Below are 15,058 nucleotides of genomic sequence, written 5' to 3'. Positions count from 1 at the left end.
AATCAACAAAGCAGCTATTAAAATTACTGTTACTCAGAAACCCATTGCCCTTGGCACTGCACAAACAGAACAAAACCCTACTGCCTGGGGACCACTGCGTCTGAACCTACTGTGTGGGGACAGAGTGCTGGAGACAGCCCAGGGTTTTTCGGAAGCTGTGAGGGGCATAAAGTATTGACTATTGAATTAATCCTGGAAACACTGCACCCACTTGTCAGACCAGGGCACTGAGTAAGTGAGCAGAAAAGGATCTTGCACTAATGAGCAGGTTGCCTTCACCAGACAGCAGCAGGTGGATTCATGTTTTCCCTGTCCTGGTGGCAGCTGCTGAGCAAAAGCCTTCTCCCAGGATGCTGACCTGGTCTAGCTGTAAAATCTACTTTCCTTATTGTCTGTTATGAAAGAAATCTAAAGCTTTAATTTCAGTAAAATCTGTGTGTGGAGATCTGTGCTGTTTTTAAGAAGAGACTGGCACTGCAGGAAGAACTAATCCTAAGTCCCTGGCTATATTCAGTTCAGGTAGTTTGTTAAGCAGCTCCAGTGGCTGATGATGTGCAGGCGAACGTGTGTAACCCCCAAAACAAGCAATATGTGAACAGACAGCAACAAACAACCTGTGAAACCTCTGGCATCTTAGGTTGAAACGTGTGTGTAGCTGGATTTTTTTTCTTCTTTTTCTTATTTAATCTTTGATTCATTAGGGTCCAAAACCAAGAGCAGACATAATGCTGCACTCAGTGCAAGGTGCTGCACTGAGTTCAAGATGATCTCTCTCTTAGAAAGCAACCAAATAATTTCCACAGAGCAAAAGGTAGATCTTTTTTACCCCAGTGATGACACAAGAGAACTTGGAAAGATCCTGTGAAAGAAGTAAAAATTAAAAAAAAGGGAGAAAGGGAAGCAGAGAGACATGCAAGAAAGAGGCCATGCTCAGCTTATTTGGTTATCTTTCAAGAGGACACTGTATCATCAGTGAACCCTTCAGAAAGGCATAGGAGCAGCAGGGCTTCCTGCCCTGTGTGCTGAGCAGCAGAAAAGGAGCTGGTCAGCTCACAGTCAGCAGCCTCCATAATTGCCCTGTTCACAACATTGTGTTGCCTCCTCCTTACCTGGGCCTTCGCTACAACTTAGAATAAAAACATCCCAGAGAGAGGGAATTGTGGTCACTGCTCACTCATGCCTGCTGATGGAGGATGGTGATGGGGAGAGCAAAAGAGAAAAGAGCTGTTTCCAGGCTGTGAAAAGGCTCTTACCTACCCCAGCCCTAGCCCATCATGACCACAGTACACTAGGTGACATGGCAGGAGGGTGTGAAATAGCTTCCAGCTCCATGTTTGCCCTCCACATTGAGTGAGCTCCTACTGTGACCATGCACTTATAATGCTGGTTGTGGAGAGCTCCAGAGAATGGAAGTCCAGAGGATCACACAGTTGGAAGAACCATTAGTTTTCTCAAGGCACAATTATCTCTGCTACTGCATTTGTGTCCTCTTTCCCGTCTCGTTTTAAGTAAGTTGCAATTCTCCCACTCTTGTTACTCAATAGATGCAATGCCACTTTGTTCTGTGTGATTTATAGCCAGTAGCTAATGTTCAGTTATAATTCCCCATTTTAGACATGAAAAATAGCCTGTAATGCTCAACACGAGAGCCCCTCAACAACAATATATAATTTAAAAATTAACATGAGGACAGAGGAGACATGGGACTTTGAACTAGGGACTCTCTCATTCAAAGGTTAAATCTCTACAAGGTGAGCTAAAGGAATTAGTTGAGTTATTAAGTAAATGCCTCTGTTCTATTTTCCCAGCACATTAGCTGTTGCAGCCTTTTCCAGTTCAGCCGTGTTCAGCCCCAGCATGTTCAAAGTGCAAATGCTCATGGCACTGTGTTCACACATTTGCCTTTTTTCAATGTCAAACAAACTGGAGCTTTCCAGAGCCAAAGGTCAAAGTGGAGGGCCCTTAAGAAAATCTCTTGGGAAAATTTGTGATTGTTCTTATGTCTTTATTGTGTATAAAATCAGGCTTCATAGATGGCTCACCCTTTCCAAGTATCTTAAAACTAAAAATGAGTAATGACTCCTTCTTGCAACACCTAAGTTATGTAAATGGTCTTGTTAATTTACTGGAATATCTTGCATAATTAATAATTCCTAGAATCAAGCTCTGAAGCCTCCAAAATCTCTAAGCAGTAAAGAGCTCCTTTAAAAACAGAAATTCAATCCCAGCCTCACACAATGAGTCAAAAGCAGAACAAAGGACAGAACCTGTTCCACTGGACTCACTCTAACAAATGCGATCCATAAACCCCTCTTTTAGTAAAGCTCAGCCATTCAGAAAACAGGCAGGCAGAACAAGGAGTATGGAGAAGGAAAAGCACTTGGATATGGAGAGGTTTTGGAGATGCCATTCCTTTCCTGCCTGTCTTCTATTCACAGAAAGATGTAGCTCATATCCTGGGTATCTCCTGCTGCACTCCAGCACCACGTATTACATTTATGGATTACAAATTTATTGACATTTGACATTTGCATCAGCTTTCACCTGATCAACAGCAGCTTTGTCTGCCAAAGGAATTATTATGGAAGATTTCAACAGCCATGGGAATGCCAAAAAGGTCATTAAATCATACCAGAAAAACAATGTGTTCACAGCGTTCATACATTTAGTCTTGCCAGTAAATCTTCTGATGGTGCTTGGACCACCTACCGATGATACTCAAGGAAAAGGAGAAACAGGGAGAATTGAGGAGATGAATTAAATTAAAACCAAATGACATGAAGCCTGGCACAGTGGGATCTTTAATTTTCTACTCTGTGACTCCAGAATAAGCAAAGAACCAAACCAAAGCGCAGTGGCTTGACTTTATCTAAGTTAATTCCCTCCATATAGTCAGAGTTTAACTAAATAATCCTGAGTAATGTGTGCCCCCCACCATTATTGCGTGTAATTTGTATGTAGGAGGTGCAGGATTCAGAAAACATATGGCACATGGAGAACAAATGACAGGGTGTGCTTGCACACACAATTTGGCTATACTTATCACTCTTGTAGATATTTTTTTTCCAGACATGAAATATGAGTGTAGGAACTTTCACCCTAATCTCTTTGGAAACATACTGCGAGTTATTTTTTTGTGCATTTGTGATTTATAGAAGGAGGCCACCACATAATTCCTGGGAACACAGACAACGTTTTAAAAAAACACTGATCAAATAAACAGAATTACCTCCTCCATCGTTTTTTCCCCTGGATGACAAACCTGGGTCTTGCACCATAAAACACCAAGGCCAACGGATTAGAGCTGTGCAGGACTACAGAGAGAGGTGACTTACTGAACTGGAAGCCCACCCACAGCCTATCTGTTTCTGCAGCTATCAAGAAGGCTTCTTGCATGCTCTCTGCAGCTCTGAGAGCAGGGGGAAATAGAATATGCTCTGGGAATGTCTCATCTCCTCTGTTCTTATGCTCATACTCTTCGTGGTCAGAGATAGTATGGACACATGGACCACTGACCTAACCCTGTATGGCTATGTTGATGTTCTTACCTCACTACCATTCCGCTTTATGAGAAAAGCAGAAAAATGCAATAAAGTCTTAGCAGTGTTCAGTTGTGGGGCACAGCTCCTGTTACAAAGGATTGTGAATACTTAGGGCTAGGGAATAGAATATGAACACAAAACACGGCAACTGTTCGCTTACAGCTGCAGGCTACAGGCTCCACAGCACAGAGAAATCTCAGCCTGGCAGTGATGCAGAGAATGAATATCCCAGTGGGGGCCAAGGAATTTTCCTCAGGCAACAGAGCACTACTGGAAAAGGCAGGAGAAGGGAACATGTGGAGATCATGGCCTTCTTGATCTGTTTTGGGTGGGCTTGATGGATGAACTTTTCTGATTCTCCAGTGCAGCCCAAAATCACCATTCTCATCACCTGCTGGAGTTCTTACATGGGTGTGTTAATCATGGATGAACATGGCAGCAGAAAGGGAAACTGAAGGATGATGAGAACGACCTGGTAAACCACCTACTCTCACCTTTCTCTTCCTGGCCTTCTTTTCTATGCAGCTTCTGTGTGCATAGTTTCCATGCTGGTCACTTGATAATAAATCAGAAAGACTGCTGGATTACAGGGACATGGGGATTCTGAGAATCCATTCACTCTGAGACCTGTGATCCTCTGCATTACAGGCTTCCCAAAGGATGAACTCCTCCGTCATCTGTACCCCTCCTGCTGCAGCAAAGCACCAAGCAAATGGTCTTCACTGTCCAGAGAAAAGGTATGTGAAGGGATGCAGCAACTGCCACCACACAAACCACTCTGTTGCTTGACCTGACACTGCTGCTAGAGGAGGTGGGGTGGAAGGGAAAACCATATCAAAGCCACTCTAGCCACCTCTCCTTTCCCTTCAAAAATGTCAATGTGGCACTCTCCACTTTCTATAACAATGTTTATCATTGTTCTTCGATTGTCTGGGACAATAAATGGTTAGAAATGAGCATATATCACCAGGAAATCTCTGCCTGCCCCTTCCCCCAAGCAGTGTCATAAAAACGTACAAATTCACATTAATAATGAAGTGCATTTCCCCGAGAAGCCACTGTGTATCTCAGGGAGAGCAGGCAAGGTGGCAGTTGCTGCAGAGTTTCCTATTAAAGAGCAGAGCAAATACTCATAAATCTGATGAGGGGCCAAAGCACATGTTAGGGCTGTCTCCCTCTTAATGGAACCTTTTCTGAAATGAAAAAAAAAAACTCTCGATACATTCAGGGTATTCATTAGACATGACAACCTCCTCCACTCCCCCGGCCTTCCCTCCCCTACTCCTGCATGTGCTGACCCTTGGCAGAAGAGCTGGTGCTGAGTGCTGGCAGGGAGGGATTTTGGAGGGGAGGAGGAACAGCTTGGTTTCAATAAAGGGATTGTGTAAATTTACTACATTGAACAAGTCCCCTCCCAGCCCCTTGTCTCCCTCCTTCCCTCCACTCCAGCAAGCTGCTGTGGTTCCCTCTGTCTCTGACCCCTGCGGCACACTCCTCTTGGCTGCCTGGCCTCTGCCATGTCCTGTGGCCCTTCTTGACTGTCCAGCTGCCAGGAAGAAGAGCCAGCAGAGCCAATGGTGCACCCCACAGCAGGATGCCTCTTGCAAAATTGAGCATAGGAAAACTTTTCTGTCGCCTCACACCTTCAAAGGCTTGGCTAACTCATGGTCTTGGGAAAATGCAATTCAGACACAGGGAGGTGGCAGAATGAGTATCAGTCCCCTCAGCTGCTCAGGAACTGGGATCTTGCTGCCTGGTACTGTGTCTTAATGCTATCACTGGAACCCAGTGTTTGCTGCCCCTTTCCTGAAGAGAAGATACTCTTGAAGAAGAAACATTGTCACATTTAAGACATAAGCTCTCTGTTGCTTGTTGTTCTGATTCCAATTCTTGCAGGCAGCATCCTCAGTCAGAGCTTCACTAGTATAAATCTTCATGTGTGAAACCCAGTGGAAAGGTCTGATCCTTCCTCAGCCAATGGACCCTGCCTAGATGCACACACCCAGTTCTGAGCTGAGATGTGAAGAGATGGCAGAATCAGGCCTGAATGCTACAGGCTAATAATCCTGAATTATCTGTTCATTATCCCAATAAACAGTAAAAAATGTCTTCTTCCTTTCCTCCTTCCATAAAGCCATATCTGTAATTTTCCTCATTTTCTGTCTGTGCTCCATCATATTTGCATTGAGTGATCATTCTGTTAAATTACATTCTTTTTATTGAAAGGTTCCTTTTGTTATTGATCTTTGTGATTTGATTACTGAGGTGTGAAAAAGTTTAAACAAGATTCAGATACCCTTCCATTGAATCTCACTGGGTAAAAATGTTCTTCTATAGACTATGAAGGCTGTAGCATTTAATAATATCAGACACAGCAAGTTATGAATTCTGAAAGCCTGAGGAGGTAGGTGCTATTCAAGGTCAGTTAAATCTGGTCAAAATACTTAAAAGTTGCTGTTTCTTTGTGAGCAGAAGAGTTCCTGCCTTTTGGGGGCATGAACTGTCGTATACAGTATGCTTATACAGAGCCTATAACAATATGGGTTGACCTAGCAGGCTGGATGTGCTAATGCAATGTTAAATAATACTGATCTTAACAGGAACCTGTAGCATTCATAAAAAGGAAGTAAATCTGCCCTGATAGATCTGTGCTGACACACTCTGATGTATTGTCTGGCCTGACCCTGCTCTCAGGGAAGGCAAGAACACACTATTATTGGTTTTATGAGCACTATTGCTAGATTGAAAAAATGCTGTCCAGGAAAAATGTGAAGACTTAAAATTCTAAAAAGAAACAACACCAAACCCCACCAAATAACAAAAAAACCCCTGATCTAAATTTCCAAGGATTAGAGGAACAGAAGGTTCTCCAGAACAGAAAGATTTTGAAGGAGGAGTGATGGGTTGGAGTATGGGCTCAGGAAGGGCTCTGTGTCTCTCTTTCAGCACAGTGGAAAGGCCAACTTGTTCCTCTTCCTGCTCCTCTGTTTCTTCTTCTCTTCTTCCTGGTGCTCAGCAATGCTACCCAGTTTATCCACAGAAAAGTTGATTTTAAAACTGGATAACCCTCACAATATTTTACCACTGAGAAGCCATCATTATCGAACAACATGTGGTTAGAAAAATTCCATTCAAACTGAATAATCAAGTCTTTCATTGCAATGAACTCTCTGTGGCTGATGACATGGGGAGCAGAACCCTCCATTTTTTGGATAAATACTGCTTACCAAGTCAAGGAGGACACAATTGCAGACAGACACCACCCAGCATGTCTGATTCTCCTGCAATGGTCTGTCAGTGTTTAACATATGCTGCTATGAAGAAATGAAAGATGAAGAGCAAGCTAAATTCTCTAAAACATAGACTTGGACTACTGATTCACACAATTGTCCTTGCCCAGGTAACACCGATATTGGTGAACAGTGGAACAAGATGTTCAAAACAGCTCTCACTGTTTCAGAGGGATGAGAAAATAAAACTCACAGAAGAAAAAAATCTTCTATTTTGGTATACTTAACACATACAGTTATCTACGTGTCCTATATATCATTTAACAAATTGCTTTGCAATTCTTACAGGGCGTGGTATAATGACTGATTTAAAATCACTGCATTGCTTAAACTGCATTGTTCTTCATCAAGTTGAGTCATTTTTATGTGAAGTGTCAAGCTCTCTAACAAATAACTGCTGCCAGACAAATCAAGTTCCTCATCTTAAAGCTACGGCTAAATAGTTTATAGCTTTAATCTGCTCACTGAGGTGTGCAGTCTATGACAGTAATTATAAATGCAAGGAGAAATTATAGCTGAATGCTTTAACTGCATTAGGAGCCATTTGATGAACAATCATGATTGCCTGCTCATTTTCAACAATAGAGGGCAAGTTAGTGTCAGTGCATTAGAGGATTTTCAGTTCTGCTCTGCTCTTTCTTCCATTTACCACAGAATGTCAGTTGTCTCCTATAAAGTAGAAAAAAAGCGCTGTAGAAGCTTTAAACTTGATGGTTAAAAAAAGACAAAGGAGGAAACAGAGAGAAAAACTGTTTATCATTATGACTCATATTTTTTGTTTTGCAGCAGCCTTACTTTCAAATTAGTTCATCTCAGGTAGCTGCTGTTTACTTATCAGGGTCTTTTGAAAAAGAAATCTCCCCAGTCAAGTCAGTAAATTTGACTCTATAGAGACTTATTTTGATAAGAAGTTGTAGATAAGATGACAGAGAGCCTGGGTTAGTGACCAGCTCATAGCCAATCGCATCTGACTTCAAAGTGAGAAATACAATTCTGCCTTGTCTTTCTTTTTTCCACCCCCCTCAGGTCAACATAAAAATTCCAATTTAGTTGAAAAAATGAACAAGTGTTCTTCAAAGGTGTAAGTCAACATCCAAATTACTTCTAATTAAGTCCATGTTCCCTAATGTTTGTGGGTTTTCTTTGCAGAATAGCCATAAAAACAAATTCTAAGCGGGTTAAATGAAAGAGAATCGAGACGTCTGATTGCTGTATATTACACTTAATTTTACATCGTATTACTAAACCCATAGCAGTTATAAGAATTCAAGAAAACACCAAAGATGAATATAAAACAGATATATAAGTCTTTACATTTAAGAAGAATTTATAGCAAATTTCTTACAAACAGCCCCACAGAGGTCTTAAAAATAAATCCATGTACATAAGATATTTTCCTAAGGTACTAAGACATTTTTCTAAGGTACTAACCCAGCATATCCATTTATATTTTTAATGGCAGCTAACATTTAAAAATATAAACTTTAATAGTAAATTTCATTGAAATATAGAAATGATTTTATGTGTATCTATACTTCAAATACTATTTCCACCCTTTTATTTCCATTTATTTCCATGAGTTTCCTCTATTTTTATCTCTCTTTCACTACAATATTGCCTAGAAGAAGTAAATGCAAAGGCATGTGTGCATTTAAGAATCTCAGTATGCTTTTTATTTCTTGTTTCTAAGTACTGTGCTCTCCTCTATGTCATTATTCAAATGTATACTGAATCTTAAAAACAGCATGGTAAGAATAAGTAAACTCTGAAAATCCCTGCTATTTGATTTAGTCTCCTTGCAGATCTCAGGAAGAATCTGCATGAATAAACCCTGGCCTTCACACTTCTAACACAGGCAGAACTTTGGTAGGCTTACAGCTCCAAAAACTGTAATAAAATCTTTACAATGCTATCCAAAATACCCCATCATTTCATACAATTTGTGCTATCATGCATACCGACTAAAATTGTAGTTCCAGATAACAGTGCTATCACTCAGTCATTGCAATTTAAATATCTTATTTTTTTTTTTCCAAAGGTAAGATACAACCTGCATCTTGATAGAAATTAGAAATGGATGAGTATTAAGAGGACAGCAATTTCTCAGTACCCAAAGGCAGGAAGGACAGTACCTTATTTATGTAGTTACCTATCACCTGAATAATTCCCCCCGCTGTGTCTGTGTAGGTTGTTACAATGCAGAAACATTTTTTTGTTGTTGCTTGGTGTTGGTTTTTTTTTTTCCCCCTTGGAGATTTTTTGCTCTTTGTATTTGTTCCCCAAATCCTCAGAGACAGTAACATGTTTATAAAGGTGGGTGTTTGGTTTGCCTCTTAGTAATAACATGGTGCTTTTAAGACCAAATTTGAAACATTTGTCATGTATTAAGCCATGAATGTGCCAAAATAACTGTTATATTAATATATTTGGCAGACAGCTTTTGTTTGATAGCACCCAAATTATTGGTTTCCTCTAATACCTCTTCTGTGAACACTATGAATGTCAGAGTCTCAATAATCATTAACTGGTGGGGAAGGAAACAAAGTATGGTATATTTTTCCTAACCAGTCTCATCTACTTTTTTTTTGACTTTGAATGGTCAGAGAAATAAAGAACGTTTATTTGTTGAGTTCTAATGTTGGGTCAAAAAGGCCAGACCAGAAGCTTATTTACAAAACAAACTCCTTTTGAGTGAGACAGAATTTTGCTGGCTAAAATATGTGGAAAGCATAAATCTAGTCAAATGCAGGCAGCACATACAAGATGTATACTAAACTTAAATCTTATTGCACTTGACTACTGACGTTATTCTCTGTACAGCTTCTATTACCCATCCCAGAGTAACCCTTTGATTAGTGGTTTAAATTATTCAAAAGTAGCCTTTTTAATGGAGCTTAAGTGATGCATGGTCCTTGTGCTGGCTCTGTACACAGAAAGTGTTTCTTAAAGCTTCATGAATATTTGCAGCAAACAAATGTGAAATCTTTGCACAAATGGGTATTCATCCTCAAAGTGCCTGCACCCTCAATTAGCCAGAGAATAGCCACAATAGCAGGTGGCTTAAGTGACAATGCACAACACGTCTTTAACTTTGACTGTCTGATGAATTCATTTTCTGAATGTTATTCAAGTAAAGAACACATTGGAGAAAATCTGAATCTGCACATGGTTATTCTGTGAACAGAAGCAGAGCCTGAGCCTCCTGGAGAAATAGCTGGGAATGACTAACAGAGCCTTCCTGGAAATAAACTCCTTAGAACAAAAAACTTCTGTTTGGACTTTCAGTTGATGTTCTGCATATTTATTTAAATCAAGAATATTCAAGTTTGTGAATCAAGTAAAATTAAAAATGCAAAACTTGTGTGGCATCTGAACATTACATTACATGTTATAAACATTGGTCATGGCAGTACTTCTGTTGGTGTATCATTCAGCAAAAAATAGCAACACTACTGTAGGAGTATCCTACTAACAGCTCGTTGAAATATTAAGCTTGTAAAAAAGATCTAGAAGCTTTCTCAATTAAGCATGAACACCCCTCCCAGGGTATGTGAAAACTTGCTCTGAGGTCAGTGATGTTTATGGATTGACTAGCACTCCCACCAACATGAAACAAAATAAAGGCAAACATCTTAAACATCAAAAAGGGAATGATGTAGTTAAAATGATGCGACAAAAAAGGCCACTCACAATAGTAAGTGTTTAAGTAAGTGCAAAATATGTTACAAAACCGAATATCCAAATACCAACAAAAGAATAACCAAACTTCTAGATACAAACTTCTCAGAGTTATATGTAGATTCTTGAGGCTGGGTGTGAGACTATGAGAAACTTGGAATACTTAAGATTTTGATAATTTGACATTGGAATTGTCTTCTTTTCCCCCATCAAAATGAGATTGAGTGGTGTGTTAGCACTGAAAGAAGGAATAATCTTTTGGTTTCAGTGCCTTTTTTTCCTGCTTTTTCCATTCTCATTGCAAAGAGTAGCATTTAGTTGTTGCATTCCACATCGAAGTGCATAGGACGTGAAACAATTCTTAGAAACACAAAAGAGAGTGAGCACTGGGAAAACAGCTATTTGGAAAAGATTATACAAAGCAACTTTTCTATATGGAGCAATGTGGTTATGCAGTTACCAAGCTCTCTTCTTGAAAACACTATAAAATGGATATGTACATGCAGTTAGATGAATGAAGCAGGAGTACATAATGCATTTTATACTGTTTTCCTACATTTAAGAAAGTATGAATGTCTTATGAAGCCTCCTCAAAATGATGACATTAAAACTCTCTATAGAGCATGCATACCTTAAGAGTTATTCTTCATCCACTTCTGCTACAAATTGTGAATGGTGTTCTGGTGACTTGCTGTGTGTTTTGCTTAGATGAAGTTTTACTGCATGTTTGCTCGCAAATGTCCGACAGCACAACTTACATTTGAACTTAGAGTCTGTGTCCTCTTCTCCAGCTATTGTTTCAGGAGATCTCTGAACTGAAACTCTGGAGATTTCTTGCTCTACCTTGGTTTGCTGCTCCACAGCCAGCCTGTTCATGTCTTTCATTTGGAAACCTAGATGGGATTCTAAGTGGCTAATGTAAGTAGATGGGGTTCGAAACTGAGACGCACAGTCACTGCAATAAAAGACTGGATGTCCTTTGTCCATGTTTTTCAAAAACTTTGTTCCTCCAGTTTTCCTAAGTTGATACTTGACATTTGCCAGCCAGTGGCTGATGGTGGTCATTGAGAGTCCAGTAAATTTTGAAATCTGCATGCGCTCTTGTGGGCCTAGATCCGATAATAAATATTTACCTTCAGATGTCTGGAAGAGGCTGGAAGCAAACTGAGCTTGCAAAATGAGAAGATGCTGAGGGTTCCAGTTTGACTGTCTGCCCTTCCTTTTATGCAGAGTGGAGACTTCTGTTGAGACATCCTCAAAACGTCGGACATCTATTTCCAATTTCATAGATGGGATCCTTGAAGATGCAGCAGGTTTTGGTGTAGTAGCTTTGGGAAGAACTTTGACCATGTCAGCAATGTCAGACAGAGCATGTTTTTGAGGTGGAGAAGTACAGGATTGTGCTTGAGCTGACTCAGCTTTCTTGCCTTTGGATTTGGTCAGGTCAATAGGCTGATCATTGTTTTCAAACAAATAGTGCCTGGATACACTCGCAGGTTTTGGTGGGGTTGCAGAAGGAGATAAAACTGGCTTCTCCATCACATTTAGATTAGGTTTGTGGAACATAGAAATTGTGCTAGAGCTGGGGCTGGAGTTGGATTGAGGCTGTAAAGGCTCAGTGGCTTTGCCCAAGTGATTATTCAGTACTGACTGCAGAGCGCTGAGAGGGCTGACACAAGGCAGTTCAGATGAATGGTTGGCAGCAGCACAACCATTACTAAGAGAAGCTGCTGTTGGTTCCTTGAGGACTGGTTTTTCTTTTCCACTGTCCTCTTTAATTTTGTCTTCTTCTTTCAAGGGACATGGTTCTGTCTTTTTTGGCTCCACAGAGGCTTCAGGTTTGAGGAGAGGTTCTCTCTCACTCTGGTTGACTGAGGCAGGCTCTGGTTGGATGCCCTCTTTAGCATAGTCCTTTTGTACTTCCTCCTTGTCATCAGTTTCCTTCTTCACTTGAGTGCACTGAGCCACATTTGCTGAGATAGGGACCAGAGGCATGACCTTCCACTTTGGAGCAATAGGCCTTAATTTATTGGTGATCGTTGGCCTGATTTGCAGTACTTGGGAACCCACCGGCAAAGAAGGCTTAGCTGCTTCTGAAAGCTGATAAGCTGCGTGGATGCTGGGGTATGCACTCCAGCTGGGTGCTCCATTTTGAGCTTTGTTGATGGCTGTTGTGACAGTGTTCTCCAAGGACTTTAAAATGTCCCCACCACCCTTTGAACCATCTTCTAAATCTTCTTCTCTGAGGTACTGGTATTTCATTGTGGGATCCAATGGTTTCTGAAGAGTGTCTTCATACTCTTCAGTTTTTACTGCTTTCTCATCTTTGTTTGCATCATCAGCTTTATCTTTTTTGCTTTCTTTTTTTAGTTCAGAGGTGGGAGCTGTGCTTTCTGCAGATGATTTACTGGTTGACTTTGAACCCGGGCTGTCACTGGCTGGTGCTTCAGACAGTGATTGCATTTTTTCCACAGCTAAAGGGTCCAGAACAAGCTGCTTTCCTTTCTTTGAAGCTGAACTTGTGACCTTCAAGAAATGACCAGTGACCATCATGTGGGTTGTGAGCTGCTGCAAAGTATCGTGGGAACTTCCACATTCCATACACTTCAAAATCTGGGATTTGCAGGCCTCAAACTGCCACGTATAGCTGGCACCATTCTGGTAGCCGTAGCGGTTGTTAGATGACAACTGCAGGTTCGAATTCTTCTGAGGAGAAAAAGTATCTGAGAAAGACCCCGTTGTGGAATCAGGGGAGCAAGGCCTGTTCACATCAAACACACGTTTCTTTGCTGGAGTGACCATTTTTGATGAAATGGTTGGTACCGGCTCCTTCAAAGGCACTTTTTGGTAATGCTTTGTTTTGATCATATGAACACTCAGATCTTGAAGGGAATCAAAAGAGTCACCACAGAACATACATTTCAGAACTTTTTGTGCATCTTCCTTGTCCATGTCCTGGAAAGCCCTTTTTCGGGGCTTTGAGTAGCTGGTAGGTCTGTGCTTGTCCTTTTTATGGTTGTCATCTTGGTAGTGACCTGTCTCGTTCATATGAACTGTTAGTTCCACCAGCGTGTCATAGGCAGCGCTGCACTGCCGGCACCGAAACCGGCTGGCGCCCGTGAACACAGTTCCACACATTTTGTTGCTCTGCCTGTAGAGCTGGACTGAGCTGAACAGGTTGGGTTTTGAGACAGGTCTGGAAGGTAAATTCTGCTGCAAGCTTTTTGACAATGCATCTTGGTGCCAGTCAAAGTCAGCTTTGTTCCCTCCATTTCTGTTGTCACAACTCTTCTTTTCAGAGTTGGACAACTTGAAACCCAGCCCTAAGCCTGTCCAGTAAGAGTCTGACAGGATGTTGGCATAGACGGCTGTCATTTTATCCATGCAATCGTGTGCTTCATTCTGGGCTTTGGGATGGGTGCTGGTTTTTGGGTCCTGTGGCTCTCTAGAGCAAATGCTTTTAATGTCTGCCACATGATCACTACCATCACTTAGTAGTGATTCATTTTCTGCGTCCTGGTTAGATACATGACTGACAGGGGAATTCTGGTAACTAAAGTTCCCTTTCTGCTCAGGACCCACGTCATGTTCCTCATCTGTGCCAGTGTCATTGCTGCCCTGGAGCTGAGCAGTTGAGTTGTTGTCATCGTCATCTTCCTCCTCCTTTATACCTTCCTCTTCCTTTAAATCTTCCTCTTGGACATAACCTGAAATGCAATGTCAATATATGAAATAACTTGTTAAAGGAGGATACTACAGTTCGATCTTTCTAGCTTCACTATGTGTTTTCTTTACCAGACTTCATTTTAATCTACAACTTTACTGCCTGTTCTGGAAGTGAAAAAAAGCTAAATGATGTCTCTTTTTTTGAAAGTTGCTGCATTTTATTGGCAGATGATTATAATTCTTTATAACTGCCAGGGATTCTGAGTTAACAAGCTTCCCGTCACAGGAATATAATTCTAACTGCCCTGTATGGGACAGTTGAAAAATTAATATGCAAGAATTCAAAGTTTATAAAGCTTCAATTCTATCAAATTTGTAGCCTCAAGTGAAAGAAAGGGTAGAATTGTCAAGGAACAGAAGGAAAATAATACCAAAACACCCATATCGAAGCTATCCTTAAAAATAACTAATTTAAAGTAAAATAAAATTCTAGCACTCTGTCCTGTTTGACCTGGAACAACCCTAACATATTCATAACTGCAAACTAACCCTAAAAGCTCAGAAAGCACAAGGTAAATGATCCAGAAAGTATTATTTGTTTAAAATCCTGTTCCTTTGCGGAAAAAAACCTCTGGAAGGCATTGTCCAAATGTTAATAAAAATGCTTCTACATTTTCTGCTCATCCCTTTTGATTTGCTGAAAGGATACCATTTGTGCAGGGGTGCCAAGTTCGAGGGAGCAAAATGAACCAGGTTCTCAAGGAGCCATAAACCAGCTTTTCTCAGAAAATGAATATGTGTTTCAGTCTATTTGCATGTGTATCTCACCCCTTTCAACAAATGTTTACCACCAAGTCAAAGAGATAAATCAGAAGCAGAGAA

General features: G+C 40.8%; 1 protein-coding gene across 4 annotated transcripts in view; it reads right to left on the bottom strand.

Annotated features, from left to right (window-relative positions):
• TSHZ2 (teashirt zinc finger homeobox 2) overlaps positions 1–15,058 on the bottom strand; it is a 223,504-nt gene that overhangs the window by 74,429 nt on the left and 134,017 nt on the right. For 2 of the 4 annotated variants that reach the window (XM_054173362.1, XM_054173363.1), the window contains exon 2: positions 11,142–14,217. In XM_054173362.1, coding sequence (XP_054029337.1) covers positions 11,150–14,217 — 3,068 coding nt within the window. In that variant the 3' untranslated portion in view covers positions 11,142–11,149. Of the gene's footprint in view, positions 1–10,148; positions 14,218–15,058 lie in introns of those variants that run through there. The other 2 variants (XM_054173364.1, XM_009903194.2) reach the window with 2 other exon arrangements.

This window comes from Dryobates pubescens, chromosome 26, assembly GCF_014839835.1.
Source record: "Dryobates pubescens isolate bDryPub1 chromosome 26, bDryPub1.pri, whole genome shotgun sequence".
In the NCBI taxonomy this organism is placed as follows: Eukaryota; Metazoa; Chordata; class Aves; order Piciformes; family Picidae; genus Dryobates; species Dryobates pubescens.
This window is presented reverse-complemented; position numbering and strand designations above follow the sequence as displayed.